A 17,208-nucleotide genomic window follows, 5' to 3' on the forward strand; every position below is an offset into this window, starting at 1 on the left:
GTCCGGACGGACACTATTAACTAGGAAAAAACGTCCGTGTGTGGTGATTATCTGTCCGCGCGGACAGGATGAGAGAATAGCACGGATAAATGTGTCCTACAAGCTCTTCTGCATGGAAACGTAGTGCAAAAACATCAGGACTGCAAGGCTTCTTTGGAGTACGCCTTTTCATCTTAATTGCATTTCTTAATGGCAGGATTTATAGAGGAACTTTAGACCAATTTCACTACATGATGAACGGCTGAAATATATGGTCATTAATGATTTCTTGCATGATACTATTTGGACAGACACAAATGAATGGAAATATCAATTTAATTTAAAATTTATTGCAAATTTAATTCTCCTTCATGTTCTCTGCTGCATAAGATAAATACATTTCTATAAAATGACAAAAGTGCTGCAAGACTCGTGCAACATCCTACGTCTATTGTGACATAGAACAACTGTATCTGTTTCTTTATTTTTAGTACAAGCTGTTTCAAATACTTTGTTTTATAAAAAATCATCCGATTTCCCTTCTACTTTTAATACTAATGCTTGACAACCATTGACAATAACAGATAGCCTCACATATAGTAACTTTTGAAATCTTGGGGATCTCAAGACAAAATGACATTCACATGGAAAAAAAGGTTACATAAATCAAAGTAAACCATGCTTTGGCGTCCACAGTTGTAGCCTAGCAGTATTTGTTGGTCAGGCAATCAATTCAAGGTAGACTACTGTTAATCCAATTATCGACAGGCTGTGAATGTGAACTATGGTGAAAATACTTGGGAATTCCTTTTCATGTGATATATTTTAAGATTGGGCAATGCCTAGCTGGTTGGAAATGGTACTTGGGAAGCAATATAAAATCATATGGTATAGGAGGAGCAGAGGGTTTGTGTAAGGTGTTTTCGTGTGTTCATGACATATCAACGATCGAATCATGATATATTGCCTGCACAGTCAGGCAGTGCATTATTCATTAGAAGGTATTTCCAAACGAATATCTCACCATGCACAACTGGTATTGATAAACACCAAAAACGTTTGTTGCTACGATGTATTGTTAATGGACATAAAGGCCTCTAAGCTATATCATTTATTTTCAACAAAAATCAGCTGAAAGTATGTTGCATTGGCTTCAAATATGCCAGATACTAAAATATGGTCACCTATGGTCAAAATTATTGTTTTTGTACCACCTGTAGGAAATTTACCTCACTGGGACATTCTGTCCTTTTGCATGTTCTTTTAAAATGTCTGAGAAAACTTTGGAGATTATAAAGACCTCAAGGAAAGTACTTCTTGATGTCACAATACAAGTTTGTGGCCTATACAGACTACCTTCAAATGACATGCTGCTGGTCACACTAAGTATCAGGCTTAATATAAATACTGGGAAAGGAGGCTGTGTGAGAACCAGTTCTACTACACTCAGATTGTTTAGTGTTAGTCAAAGTATCTCAATGACTATTGTTCAAATGTTGGAAAAGAAAAAAAAAATGAATTAGGGCTAATTAGGAAATGCAAGCTGAAGCCAGTGAAATCATATTTGTACACAATTCAGACAACTTGGTATCAGTTAACATTTCTCTTGCTTTTGTCTACATATTTGGCCCACCTTTTCCTTTGACATTAAATATTCTTTGCACTAAAAGTTTGGCCTTGACACAGTCAACAGTATAATCACTTGAATCCTTTACTGGGGAGCATCCAAGGCCAGTCAACACTGAAAATAAAAATACACATATATACACATACATATGTACACATATACAAACATATACACACATACATACACACATACATATACATATATATATATATATATCTATACAAAACGTACAAGTGCAGCTGTCTACAATAAATTATCCAGATAACCATTTTGTAAATAAATAGCAGCACGATAAATAAAACTATTTCTATACACATTAATTCTGAATTTTGGTGTTATTGCTTTGTTTCTCAGATTATACCTAGTAGTTTCTCGAAGTAGAGAGTTAAGTTCGGTTTGCAAAGAATGTCTGTCATTTCTCTGTATGCAATTTACACTTCTAATGAACTCATTTTTAGCAGCATTGTTTACAGTACTCATAAGAAAGTTAAAATCTATATTAAAAATTTTAGAACAATACTTTAAAAAAAAAAATTCTCTTATTATCTTTAATTCGTAAAAAGTGATACCAAGCAGAAACAGCATATATTAGGTGTGGTAAGATATTGGCAGTAAAAACTCTTTTCCTTACATCAACATGGAAATATGGAACTATATACGATAGAGTTGAGACTATGAAGTACACCCGTTTAAGTATTCTGCTTATATGACCACTGAAACTTAGTTTGTCATCAATACAAACACCTAGATATACTGTATGATGAGTGCGTTCTACTTCTGCATCTTTAATTGAGATTTTAGTTAACTTACATGATAAAAGACCTTTTCTATGAAAACGCTTATTCAGTTGCAACAACTACATAATGCATCACAGATAAAGAAACTATATCCCAGTTGTTACTTGCCTTGATATACTTGAATGGCATATGAGGACAGCTGTCAAGTAGCATCTATGCATAAACCAGGCTGTGGTTTCTCTGATCCAACATGAGTATCATTTCATATGAATGGGACATACTGACACACTTGATCTTAGTAATACAGCAAGAAGTGACAAACAGTATATTCACAATGACAGATGCTGACACAAATGACCACTGATAGCCTGCTTGTACTCATTCAATGTGATACATACTACAGTAAATATGAGATTTCTTCCAGCTTCCTCATCTTGAGATATCAAGTTTTAAAGGTTTACAAAATTTGACCACTGTTAATCTCCACAATAACAAAGGCCTCTTTTAGCCATGTGGTATACTTACAGACTAAATATGATATCTGTTCAGCTTCCTTTCTTGAACTTATAATTTACAAGGTTTTCACAACTTGAACCCTGTTTACCCTTTGACATCCACCCCAAAAATATAGGATATAATCAATATGATTCACATACATACCAAATCTTACATTTTCCAAGCTTCCCTTCTTTTTACCTGAAGAAAGACGAACTAACTGCCATTTACTGTCCTGGATGTGACACATGAGTTTATAGATTACAACTACCAATAGAACAACTTAATTTCTATGTGTGGTAAAATATATGCTTGTAATGTGAGACTTTTGTTAGAATTTTGTCACCTTAGAGTCCTTTGAACTTCACAATCAACAAAAACAATCCCAGGATTTACTTATACCATCATTCTGACTGGAGTTCTCTGGGAACATTGCTCTTGATTCAACCTTACAATGACATTACTTATGCATTATAAGATAATAGAAATACTAATTCTATTCAGTATACTAATTGTGTGCATATTTTTCTCCTTGCCAGGGGGAGAAAAACAGACCCTTTGATATATGTGGAGGGGGAGGAAGTGTGTGTGTGAGGGGGGGGGGGGTTATAAATTGAAGTGTGGTTTGAACAGAGGGAATGTGTGAATTAAATATTGCTTAATATAAGGACACTTATTGCCGTTTCCAAAAAGTGATCTGACAGCATTTATGCTTTGTTTTCTTGTTGCTTGTTGTTTTTAATCTAACTTGCACATATAAACATACTTAAACTTCAAGCAGGATTTTTTTTCTGGAATTGTCTATCAGTGGGGGTGGGGGGACAAACAATAACGATATGCATGAAAGAAAGAAACCTTTTTATCGTAAATTATCAAGTTCTTGTCTTAACCGCTGGTTGTTATACTCAAACACCTGATCATCTCCAACCTCATCATATTCAGCTTGGATAGCCCTGGTAAAATGCTCTGACCCTTGGCACCAACCTATACCTAAACATAAAAGTTTAAAATAATTGACTGAATAGAGAAGTTAATAAGTAACCACATTCAAGCTAAAAAAATGCATGTTTACACCACATATCATATTGAAAAGATAATTGTGCATCAGGATCATTACTTTGGTAAGCTTTTGCCCAGTTGACTACAGGCTGCTTCAGCTTCTGTTTCGGTGCAACCTGTGACAAGGTGGTAGAGATGGTCCACAGCATGAGAGACAAGAACGTCATTGAGGTAATTCAGCCTGCAGAAAAGGACGCATGAATAGTAAGCATTGCTTCAAAGTTACAGAAATTAAATAGAAAGTAAATATTACTGTGAAAACATGATTTCAGCAATCATTACGAATGGGTACTTCAAATTAATGTATGTTGCAGCATTCGGCAATAACAAGGTGAAGCATTCAGACTAGCAATATTGTTTATTGCCACAAATGCAGATCTGATCCTCCATGAGCATGCGAGCATTCAGACTGATCCCCCAATTGTGGGTCTGATCCACCGTGAGCATGTATGGAGTATATTCAGACTAGCATGTCGTTCGCCCTTGTGGGTCTGATCCTCCTTAACCATGCAATAATTTATACCATCGGATGTTGATCACCCAAATTGTAGGGTCTGATCATCCTTGAGCATGCGAGAATGCAAACTATAGCAAGTTGATCGCCCTTGTAGGTCTCGTCCTACTTGAGCATGTGAGATTCAGACTAGCAAGTTGATCCCCTCATTTGTGGGGTCTGCTTGATCCTCCTTAAGCATGCGATTATTCAGAGTATAGCAACTTGAATCCCCAAATGTGGGATCTGATCCTCCTTGAGCATGCGAGCATTCAGATATACAGTATAGCAAGTTGATAGCCTATTGAAGTCTGTACGCATTCCTGTGTATTGTATCAAGGCCAAGCTTAGAGTGAGATCTGATCAAGTGTGACCTATTTGCAGCACTAAGGTCAAACTGTTGCAAACAGATCTCTGTTGAATCAAAGCAAAGAACACAATCATAGCACACTAGAAACTTACTTAACCATGAATTGTAAAAATAGGCCTTACGAAAATTTTTTGAAAAACTTGCCACTTGGCCAGTGTAAGGGATTCCCTCTCTCCTTCAGCTATCATAGCACAGAAAATTCCTTGGGAATATTATTATAATATTACTCATATTACTAGCAATATTGTGAGCAATGCCATGTGCTTCTTTCAAATAGCGTTAATTCAATGATGTAACATGAGCTGTTTTTTTTTCATGAATCTGGCATAATTTATAGTTATAGGGTGTACAACTTACTCGATCTTAGTAAAGCAGTGTGATGTGACAAACAATAAATTTGCAATATCACAGGCTATCCTGAAATGATGATGACCTCAACAACAGGTTTCTTTTAATAATTGTGATACATCAACATACTAAATATGACATCTGTCCTTTTGAAATATTGTGTAAAACATGGTTTTCACAATTTGAACCCTCAAACGATCCATTGACCTCGGCCATAGGCGTACGAGGCGGGGGGGGGGGGCAGTCTTAAAAAACAAATTTCCAGAGGACAAGAAATTCAGGCAAAAGTCCTGAAAAATTCGGGCAGCCTATGAGGAGAAACTATATATATATATATATATATATATATATATATATATAGATATATATATATATATATATATATATATATAGATATATATATATAGATATATATATATAGATATATAGATATATATATGCAGTAGCTTGCCCAAACGTTTTTCAAATTTTTGCCCGACAATTCATTGATTTTCTTTATTTAGCATCATGATGCCCGAATATTTCCGTGTAACACCACCGTAAGCGCAGCTCACCTGGGCTACCACGCTTTTTGCACGATCAATTTTTTTCTAACTAGTCAACTGTATACCTGGACATCTCCGACATGAGTTTATATAAGAAACATTTTCTTTTTGATGGAATGGATGGTGGGGGGGGGGGGGGAGTGCCTACAAGCCTAGAAGTACAGGTTTACCACATTCTTTGTTACATTTTATACTGTTTTGTGAGACAAATTGCAGTCTCACCCGACATAGCGACATTATCCCGCCTACGTGTCGTTGAACAATGAATGTTTTTCTGGAGGTACTGTAGCTGAGTACTGTGTTATTATAATAAATACGGTAACTAAATATGAGCTTAAAAATATACTGTCCTATTTTTCCTCTTCAAAGTGATGTAACCATTTTTTCTTCCTCTAATTTGCCAAATTTTTGTAGGGAAGTGTAAATTTCTAAAATATGAGATTATAAAAGAAAGAATGTTTATATGCAACTTGCAAGGCCTCAGATGTGCCGTTCCCGGCAATCTGGGAGGCTTTTTTTGCCAAAAATGTTCCTGTACGCTACGCGCCAACCGATGGTGGCGCGCCGCTTAGATAGTGTCACGGGAACTTTCGGACACAAAACTTTCTGCCCCCCAAACTAAAATGGTCCCGTACCCCTATGACCTCGGCCCACAACATTAGGCTTCTGACCCAAATGACCTTAAACAATACAAAACCCTTCTTGTGCTCAACAATGTACTCTTTTGCACAAACTATGGGATCAATCTAAGCTTCGATTCTTGAGATATCGTGTTTACAATGTGGGCGGTACACACATGCCAGCATGAATGAGTAGGTTACAATTATTATCAAAGCCAGGAAAGCTGCTCTTCAGAAGTTGAACATTATATTGCAGAGTTTCAAACTGACATCACATAAAATTATCTTCTCGAAACTAAAACAAATGAAATTTAATTTCTGAAAACAATTGTCAGGAAACTGAAGTTTTCTTCTAATTAACTTATTCCTGTCTTTATTATTGTTGAATGGTTAATTTGTTAGGCCATTAAGTCGAAACTGATTTATTGTGTGAATACAGCTACAGTCCTTTACCCTCACATAAGCCAGCAAATACTCAGAACTGATTAAGTTGCTGACTATTTTTAAGGAAATTCTGGAGGAATCATGCCAATCCTCCTCCTCCCCCACCCCCCCCCCCCCCCAAAAAAATACTGCAAAGAAATCTTACTTGTGCAAAATTCTTTAAGTAAAATTAAATTGAATTTCTTCTTCTGAGGAAGGCCTGTGGTACTGTTCATAAGTGTGTACAGTCCTTTCTCATTCACAGCCTTCACTTCATACGGCCCAATTAGCCGAGAGTTTTCAAGCTTCCCTCCTATTCGGGCATCCTTTCTAGCATTCCGTACGAGAACACTGGAACCAACTTCGAAGCTCTGAATAAAATAAAATCCAGCAGATATACGTAAACATCATAATACAATGCATATGTTGCCATTCATTTAACTACAACTTCAATGTACAACATAGCATTATATAATTACCTTTTTTGGTGCCTATTATCCAAATTCTTTTTTTGCCGTTCTTGGGCTTTGCCAATATTTTCTTTCACAACACCTTTGATTATGTCCCACGACTGTGACATGAGTTGAAAAACCCTCTCCCGCTGTGCATCGCTGCAGTCTGTACTTTGGAGCTTCTGGTTGGACAATGGCGTCTTCAATGTCGACTGGTAGCATTGCTCTCTGGATATATGAAGATAAATTAACAATCAATTATTCACAACACTTTGTTGACTGAAGAATAAATAAATTTTTATATATTTTATTTTCACTATTAAGACCATTGAACCAGAAATTTGAGTCACATGACATACTCAAACCAGCACAAATATAAAACCCATATATATATTCTGTGCTGTTATACGTCCAACTTGCATACCAGCCAATTATGATAAATATATAGTATATATATGAAAAACAAAACCAATGTCAGTGGCATTAATTGCATGTATCTTTTAAATTAATGGGCATGCATTTACAGTTTAATGAATGTTCATATTTTGTACTTGCTGCAGAGTGTACCATATACAGGGTTAATATTTATTTGTTTAGATATTGTAACTTAAATTGGGTTATTGATGGTCCTCTATTTAGCGGTTTTTCCCAGGACCTGGCATGTGTCAAATTAGATTTTATCATACAGAGGACTGGTGTAGCTATGCAAGATTTGTCCAAACTCTCTTATCCCTGATTGCTTTTCTCTGTATATGGCCTTAGCAAATGTAAATCTCTATTCAGCAATGGTAGGTTTAAATTATTACAAACCTTCCAAACATCACAGCAAAAGGTGAAAGACCTATTGAACCATGTTTGGCTGTATGGTACCCCATGAGAACTGAAGACAGCATTTCATCTCAGTCATCTTGGTTTTCATTGACAACCTTGATGAGTGACCTTTGCAGAGTTTGGTTGAATCTTTCATCAAGCCCATTGGTATGTGGGTGGTAGCTAGAGGATTCTCTGTGTTACACCCCTATCATGTCAAACAGGGACTTGTTCAGAGCATTAACAAATTCTCCTCTCTGGTCTGAGATGACAATTTTCATGCACCCAAATCTAAATAAATGGAAACATTTAAATAACTATTGTTAAAGTATTGATTACGAGTAATGTAATGAACTACTGGCATCTGCAGAATGGCTGCATGGTTTAATCAGGAAATCATTTCAGCACTGATTTAAAAAAAAAATTAAGTTAAAAGCACTGACCATATCCCACTAACATTTTATTGACATTAACTTAAAAAACAACTTCTATAAATTCCTGTAACCATTTGGCCGCTTTCTGGGTCACAGTTAAAACAGTGCAAATGCAGGTCTGCGTAACTAATTCCATGTAAAGTAGATGGATATTTACCTGGCCATGGTTTCAAACAGAAAGTTTGCAACAGTTTTTGCTGTTTTGTTTCTTACAGCAACAGCCTCTAGCCATTTTGAAAAATAGTCACATAGGGCTTATATGATGTACTTATTTCCATTGATGGTCTCTGGAAGGGGTCCAATCATATCCACACCCATCTAAAAAAAGAAGTAAAATGGCATTCAGAACCATACACAATCTAATCATACAACTGATGTTCAAGTGATTTATATCTGAGTTTTGTAAAATGCTAAACATTCAATTTTTTTTATTTTTTTTTTATTGTAACTCACACTGGAAGACTCTGTTACCAATTTTTTTCTTCATTACCAAACCTATTACTTACTGACTTGTCAAACCCAACTGTTATATGGAAGTCCAATGGGAAATCTCTGAAGTGAGATGCAAATCACATGCAGTGATCTAGCTGACAATCTAGCTGGTAATTGTCACTAGGGACTATCATAGTACCTGGATGAGTGATTGATAGTTAGTCAGAAAATTGCCTTGGAAAATGTCAGTGAGATGACAGGGTTACACCTAACTGATGTAGGAAGCATACATTGGTACAACCATGGAGTTTACCTCCATCGTACAACCTGTACTTTGGTATATATATATTGTAAGCATTTAGAAATGTTAGAAATTAATCTTTGAAGGGAATTTGCAGAATTTTTTATATTAATGACAGAAATTCACACTGTAGAGTTACAGTATGGAAGGAAAGACTTCTTGGTTATTAACCAAGTAGCAAATTTTACTTAAATAGATGTTGAAATAAGCATATGGGTTCATTGGGGATGAATTTTGGACAAAAGGATATGGCTTTGTTGGTACTTTAGTTATGAACTGCATATGAATGTACTACCTAGGACATTTTCTCGGATACTTCTTTATGACAACAATTCAACTACTGAACTCTGTTATGTTCATGTGTCATTCTTACTTCATATCACAATTCAGTTTTCTTTTCATTTTGAAATTCATATCAGATAATTATGAAGTCCTATGTAAAGGTTTTCCTGTTGCTTTAATTATACGCAGCTAAAAAAAATACCAACATGTGTTCTTAGCGGAATTTGTGTTTATGGCTGCAGTACATGAAAATTCGCGACGGTACTGCAAGTCATTAAGTCTACTGAATGTACCACCATCATGATCATCTTTAATATATGCTTAGTAAATTATAACTTTAAGAACAAATGAATGAGCTAGATCTTTCATTCTCTGGGTAATCTCCACACATACTCCTTATACTCTTGCACTGGCCAACAAAGGGATGCAAACTTTAAGCATCGGTTGATAACTTGATATGCATATGGTGAATGACATAGGCGTAGGAGCCTCATTTGATTTGGGGGGGCTGTAACGACTTGCCCGAAAAATATAACCAAAATTTTTTCGCGCGCTCCACGCGCGTTCCACATGTTAATGTGCATATCATATAGGCATCCATCAGTTATTAAATCACCTGCCAATAACATAAAATCATTTTCCGTGTTATTACCCTTCCATATTGGTTAGAATTATTGGGGAAGTCGTTACAACAATAATGATAATAATAATAATATAAGATTAACCATTGAAAAACACATTGCAAATTCTTCATCATTTTCACTAGGTGCCAGTGGCGGAGCTAGGGGGTATTTGGTCAGGGGGGGGGGGAGAGAATGGTCTGTAGGGGCGCTTTTGACACTATCTAAGCGGAGCGCCACCACAGGTTGGCGCGGAGCGTACAGAAATTTTTTGAGTAAAGTTACTCCCTAGATCGCCGGAAATGACCCTTCCCGAGCCTTGCTAATTTGCAGGTAAACGAAGAATAAATAGGTGTCATCGCCATTTGTCAGAAAATTGCACCAACAAAATGTGACAAATGTCAATAGGTATTTGAGAGCGCAATAAAAAAGTCAATAATCGCGAATAAGTAAAAAGTGGTAAAAAGCTGAAAGGGCGCCAGCAGTCCATTTGAGTCCGTCAGGGGGGGGGGGGGGCATCCGCTCCCTCTGACTGTATGGACGCTCCGCCACTGGTAGGTGCACGCAAAGTTCTCAGCATATTGCCCAAATTTTCACCAAAAAAAATTGTGAAAAAAATGCAAATTATTATTCTTTCAGTAGGTGCCCGAAAAAATTCTTATTCTCGAATTTTCACCAAAATATTGAAAAACACATTGCAAATTATTATTCTTTCAGTAGATGCCCGAATAATTCTCAGCATATTGCCCGAATTTTCACCAGAATATTGAAAAACACATTGCAAATTATTATTCTTTCAGTAGGTGCCCGACAAAAATTCTCAGCATATTGCCCAAATTTTCACCAAAATATTGAAAAACACATTGCAAATTATTATTCTTTCAGTAGATGCCCGAATAATTCTCAGCATATTGCCGAATTTTCACCAAAAAAAATGAAAAACACATTGCAAATTATTATTCTTCCAGTAGGTGCCCGAAAAATTCTAAGCATTTTGCCCAAATTTTCACCAAAAAAAATTGTGAAAAAAATGCAAATTATTATTCTTTCAGTAGGTGCCCGAAAAAATTCTTATTCTCGAATTTTCACCAAAATATTGAAAAACACATTGCAAATTATTATTCTTTCAGTAGATGCCCGAATAATTCTCAGCATATTGCCCGAATTTTCACCAGAATATTGAAAAACACATTGCAAATTATTATTCTTTCAGTAGGTGCCCGACAAAAATTCTCAGCATATTGCCCAAATTTTCACCAAAATATTGAAAAACACATTGCAAATTATTATTCTTTCAGTAGATGCCCGAATAATTCTCAGCATATTGCCGAATTTTCACCAAAAAAAAATGAAAAACACATTGCAAATTATTATTCTTCCAGTAGGTGCCCGAAAAATTCTAAGCATATTGCCCGAATTTTCACCAAAAAAATTGGTTGGGGGGGCTGCAGCCCCCCCAGCCTCCTACGCCTATGAGTGAATGACTTTGCAGTTACAATCATACAAACAAATATTGCTTTTAGATGACAAAAAACAAAGTGATTTAGTAATAACTGTGCCGCTTGTGAACAGTATTTTCGACCCAGGCCTAGCATTTATAAGCTGAACGCATAAGGTGGTCCATATGTATTCCATTGACATGTAAGGCCTATGAGCTAGGATAGGTATTTGAAGAAAAAATACATGTTACACAACTTCCATTGCAGATTCCATCAAAATCAGGTGTACATGTGCCTCCTGCTGAAATGCCGATGAAAATAATACTTAGGTGGTGAAATTGTCACCACTCGCATCCTACAAGGACTCTTACAGAAATAGAAATGAACCGGTATTTCTATTGATTTAGACACCTTCTCAGATCCCTTTCTTTCAAATTAGGGTCTTATACCAAAATACTCCTATCATTTGGTCAAATAAGTTCATGATAACATGTGGGATAAAACGAAAGCAAATTGTTGTGCATTTTTATTTGCTCTCTTTTCAATTGTTTTTCTCAACACCCAGCTATCCTCCTGAATAGAAATTTATTCACCCACCCTAAAATTTGTCAAAGAGATTACACTAGGCCTATATTAGTTTTTAGGTCCATTCTGGTCACTATTTTAGCAATACTACAGTATATCACCAAGCAGTGTCTTCATGTGATAATACATTGCAAATTTAATATAAATGATATAAACTTGGTTTAACCATGGAGCTATAATCCCAGGTTTATAGCTCCATGGTTTAACCTGCACTAATTTAATTGCAACATTGTTTTGTGCATATATTAACAACCTTAATTACTGTGGTAGAATGTTTAATGAATATTCATACCATAACCATGTACATGTTTGCATAATTAAAATATCACCAGCAAAAAGGCCTATTAAATCGTACATTATTAGCCAACACAGCTAACCTTCTGACAATGAAGTGATGGGCAGGTGGCCAACTGATTACCTATAGCATATATTCGACCTGCTGCAGTGTCTGTGCACATCCCGGCAACAATGTATTAAAAAAATATGGGAAAACCTCTAAAAAGAAAGAGATAATAAAGTAACACTCATTAATTTAATTGATCCTCCAAAATGGACAAGACAGGGACCCCCCCCCCCTCTCCCTTGCTACCTTGTGTTTTAACTAGTAAGGGGACTAATCCCAGGACATATCTTTCAGAAAATCTGAAAAGTCCTATCCTGAAGATTTCTTTTTGTTTGTTACCTAGCAATTTCAAACACATAATCATTATTGAAATTAAAAGCTTGTATATTGATGGTAGCATGGGTACACACTACACAGCTGATATGTAACTGACAGCTGATCCGGAAGATTTGGAAGCTACCACAGTAACATAAATTATACCAAGTAGGTTTATTTCAGAGATTGCCAATTGGAGTGGCTTAAATTTGAATAAAACAAATTATTTGCAAATAGGGTTAACTCTCGAAATCCTACTCCTAGGCTACAGCAGGCTAGCCTATAGTAGCCTAATACTATTCGTGTCTTGCCGATTAATTATGCATCACGATATTCTCTAACACTAATAAAGTTTAGACTTTTCAGTTCTACTCTTAGGTGATTACAAATAATAAAATATACCTATAATCTGCAAGGCCCAAATGGCCAATGCACTTAGTTCAAGTTATATGCATCTATGGAATCATTTTGGCCTGACTTTGGAATCCGTACCATATGAATGTGCAAGCTTAATTCGAATCGGCAGAATAACAACTGTATAATCCGGCTGAACGTACGTTTCTTCAGTGGAAATAATTCCTAAAAGTTTTATACAAATAAACAAATAATACACTTACCGCCAAACCCTTCTTGTAAGCTTTAATTTTGTGGGCTTTGGCCAAGGGCCTATCTTCGTTGCCATGTGGGCCGACGTAAACTAGATTGGCATCTCCCGTCAGTCTAAAGCTCTTCGATCTTCCCCTTATCGATCTTTCTGGATTTAACGTAGACTTTTCAGGGTACAGTCCTGACGAAAGATATTTTCCAATGATAATGTAGGCCTACTCGTCATCGGTATCCACCTCAGGAGAAGTCATCTTGTAATATCAGATCGGGCTAAGTAAGCTAACGGTCTCAACTCTTAATGCAATTACTGTGCGTGCAAATATTCAACTACTAAGAAATTTTGGGCTTGCGACATGTAACGTTAACGACGTAGACGGCACATTCGGCTTACTTCACTGAGTAAACAGCAGTATACATTTTACAGTAGAATGCAAATACGCATGCGTGAAATAAAAACTTTGTCACACCCAGAACGTAGAGCGGGAGATTTCCACATTTCCCGCGTACTGAATAAAATATATTGACTCTGACCAGGAGTTTTTCCATAACAACTCCCTGCTCTGACCCCGGATTTGACCTCCATGCTCCGGATGGCGGGGAACTTTCCGCCGCCGCGTACCGGTTGAAATACATTTACCTTCAACCTCTACATGGTTGATCTTTCTCCAACGTTTAGAAATTCCGACCTTCCAAACAACTACCCTAATGGTAGTAACGATTGATAAGCAGCAGAGTCAGACAGACATGACTAATTAGTTCGGAAGATAAGTTTAACATTCATTATGCAGCCTTCTGACAGTCGACGATCGAAATAGAGCGGACAGCGTCCCTCTGGAGTGTAGTCTCCATGATAATAATAACATTTTGCCACCTCTTCCCACAACAGTCGACACTGGAAGTATTAGTTATGCTTTAACCGAGTTTTGAGGGTGCATGCTGACCGATATATAACATTGTCAACCTGGTCTTCGCTAGTAAATTACCTCCTTTTAAGTAATAAGGGAACATAGATAGGGCCAGAAATGTTTGTCACTCAACAGAACCACGTTAAAGCTCTTTAAAGAGAACCCGGACACTTTCCACGGTGGCGTAGAAAGCAAGGGAAAGTGTCCCTGAGACACTATTCACGCAAATGGGACACTATTTTCTAGTAATAAGTGTCCTACGGACGCCCGGACACTCATTACTGCCACACTGGCATTCTTAGGCATTATATGCGGTACAGCACTTTGCTTCTCTATACACGCAATGATGTGTGTTCTCTTCAAAGCGTTCGCTGATTCTGGTCGTCAGTCAATGGCTATGAGTATCGCACTTGTAGGGGCTTCAGTTGGTAAGAAACTTTCAGTAAGTTTTAATTAATTGATATAATTTATTTCATTGTTCATTTCTTAAATTAACTTTCTTAGTGACATTTGCAGTGGTTGAATGCATAGTATAGATTCATTCGATTACATGGAAGCACTCAGAGGGACATGTTTTAAATGCTTCCCTCCTCTCTTAAACCCGTCTCCTCCTCAAATAATGCGCGTTTGATAAGTTTTACAATTAAGTCACACCCTACAAAGCTTATTTATAATATTCTTGTTAAATCAAAACTTCTGACACCCACCCCCCATCCCCCCTCCGGAGCTGTTTCTAAGTCGGAACAAATTGGAAACTTCAATTGCAACTGGAATAATGTGTTCCTGTTACCTAATTTTCAATTAAGATTTATTCATAGAATAATTGGTACCAACTTCTTTCTTCACGAAAGACGACTCCCGCCTTTGTAGATTTTGAAATTCTGAGGATGAGACCCGCGAACTCTATTTTGGTCCTGTCCAGTTTACTGAAATGTATTGGCAAGCTATTTCTGCAACATGTCTTTGATAATAACCTTTGACCTCAATTGAGAATATGTGATTTTTGGATTATTACCGTATATGAAATGAAGAACCCAAGCAACTTGTTTATACTGTATGCAAAATATTTTATTTTCAATTGTAAAATGCATAACAAAATTCCTGACGTATCCAGTTTTCAATGTAAGTTCCTCTCTGTGAGACAAGTAGATCGTCATATATATTGCTTAAATTGTAATTTTCAACACGGAACATGTTTGAAATATTATTCTGTGGCAATTGGTCAATTTCTATATATTCTTAAATGGTAAACCACTCTCTTTATTTCTTCGTAGGTACCATTTTTCTCTCCTTGACCTACGAGAAGATTGTACCTATCATAGGATGGAGACAGACGCTTCAATTATCTTCTGCCTTCTGCGCGATACTTTCCATCCCTGCGTCATTCTTGGTCACTGCAAGAAATGAGACATCGACTAAGTCAACGGAAACAACCACCGCTGTGATTGACGAGAAACAAGAAAGTCATAAAAACGAAGATAGACCCATCTCATCGATAAGTGACAAGGTTGATAGAAACATAGTAGATCAGTCTGCGGTAGATACTACTAAAGTTCGGGACAAGCATTGGCTACGCCTCATCGTGTTATGGAGGGCGTGGTTCATATTCTTCGCTATGTCATTTCCAGCAATGTCTTGGTCTGTGTATTGGGTGAATTCGGTAAGTGTCTAGTTTTATAAGTACCGATGTTTGTTAGAAGTTAAAATCTAACGTTATAGCATAAAAATTAACCAACATTCAATGCTGATCTAACATGTCATTGGTATAATAAGTTATATATACAATATTATTCTTTCTTCCTGGAGCAGTGGCGTGCGCATGGTTTCAAAAGTTGGTCGCTAAATTCTAAATTCTGATTTAGGTAAAGGCATGACCGCTGTGAAAGGGGCGGAGACGAATGACAGATTTTTATAAAGGAGAGATGTGGCCCTGTGGTCGACTGCCATGTAAGGGGGGGGGGGGGGGTCCTCTTCCAGAAACAATAACAGTTTAGACGTCGAATGGTGTAATCTATGGTATATTAAGACTTTAAATTAGGTCTATAATTAGGATTAAACTTGTACACTCGGAAGAGTGGTCTTAATAGTCCCTGACTGAAAGTACAAATCACCCGACTGAACTATTTCCCCCGACTGAAGATGGAAGTGGACGGGCTATGACCCCTGTCCCCCTCCCTTCCCTTGAGCACGCCAATTTCCAGAGACATTCAAAATATGTGTACTAAAAATTGCAACTGTCACCATACATAGAATAGTATATACAAAATAATAATAATAATAATAATAATAAAAATAATAATAATAATAATAATAAAAATAATAATAATATCGGTTGGAAAACAGTTATATTGCGAATCTAAAAAAGTGGTATGAGCATAGGTTATAACTTACATTTCACGTCATGTGTGGATATCCACTTTATAGTGCTAGATCATTCTGGATTTTGTAAACAATTGCTCAAAAAATATTTCAGATGGGAATACTGTGAATTTCTCCTGAATTACGACCCCCACCCCGCCCCTCCTTCCAGCCAGCGTTCGAACACGTGACCTTCCAAATATTATAGGCTTCATTGCTTCTAACGTCATCTTCCATATCATCTCGCCTATAACACTCAGCCAGTGTTAAATCTAAGTTTGAGTGGATAACAACTAGGACACCGTATGGTCTATAATTTAAAGTTCAGAGGTTTTCTTACATTATTTATAGATAACAATTAACACACACCAAAGATTGACTTTATCTGATTTACAGGTTCAGAAAAATTACGTTTTGAAACTTACCTCAGGATATATATATTCTCCTCAAAATAATTTTGGGAGTCTAGGCAAAAGATAATCAATGACGTCACCATTTTTCTGGGATAGAGGAGTCGATTTGTCCTTACTCTTAACCTGTTGAGCATGTGTTTTGGTGAAGTGTTGTTTTGCATTTATCGGATTAAATTGCACACAAAAAAAAGTTGACAAATTTCTGAACTATTCTTCT

At 36.6% G+C, this 17,208-nt stretch overlaps 1 protein-coding gene and 1 long non-coding RNA gene across 7 annotated transcripts in view; one reads left to right on the forward strand and one right to left on the reverse strand.

Moving 5' to 3' along the window:
• Nucleotides 1-17,208, forward strand: part of LOC139967929 (monocarboxylate transporter 13-like) — a 29,829-nt gene that overhangs the window by 9,774 nt on the left and 2,847 nt on the right. For both annotated transcript variants that reach the window (XM_071972154.1, XM_071972153.1), the window contains exons 4-5: nt 14,510-14,648; nt 15,495-15,880. In XM_071972154.1, the coding sequence (XP_071828255.1) occupies nt 14,510-14,648; nt 15,495-15,880 (525 nt within the window). The remainder of the gene's footprint in view (nt 1-14,509; nt 14,649-15,494; nt 15,881-17,208) is intronic.
• Nucleotides 166-14,442, reverse strand: LOC139967931 (uncharacterized). Of its 5 annotated transcripts, XR_011793190.1 has the most exons (7): nt 13,327-14,442; nt 12,429-12,546; nt 8,550-8,710; nt 7,959-8,249; nt 7,176-7,376; nt 6,863-7,067; nt 166-4,078 (listed from the first exon to the last, which is right to left on the reverse strand). It is a non-coding gene; the product is annotated as an uncharacterized lncRNA (long non-coding RNA). The 5 variants fall into 5 exon arrangements; XR_011793191.1 differs by lacking the exon at nt 12,429-12,546; XR_011793189.1 differs by lacking the exon at nt 13,327-14,442 and having other exon boundaries at nt 12,429-12,781.

This window comes from Apostichopus japonicus, chromosome 5 (genome assembly GCF_037975245.1).
Source record: "Apostichopus japonicus isolate 1M-3 chromosome 5, ASM3797524v1, whole genome shotgun sequence".
Taxonomy (NCBI): Eukaryota; Metazoa; Echinodermata; class Holothuroidea; order Aspidochirotida; family Stichopodidae; genus Apostichopus; species Apostichopus japonicus.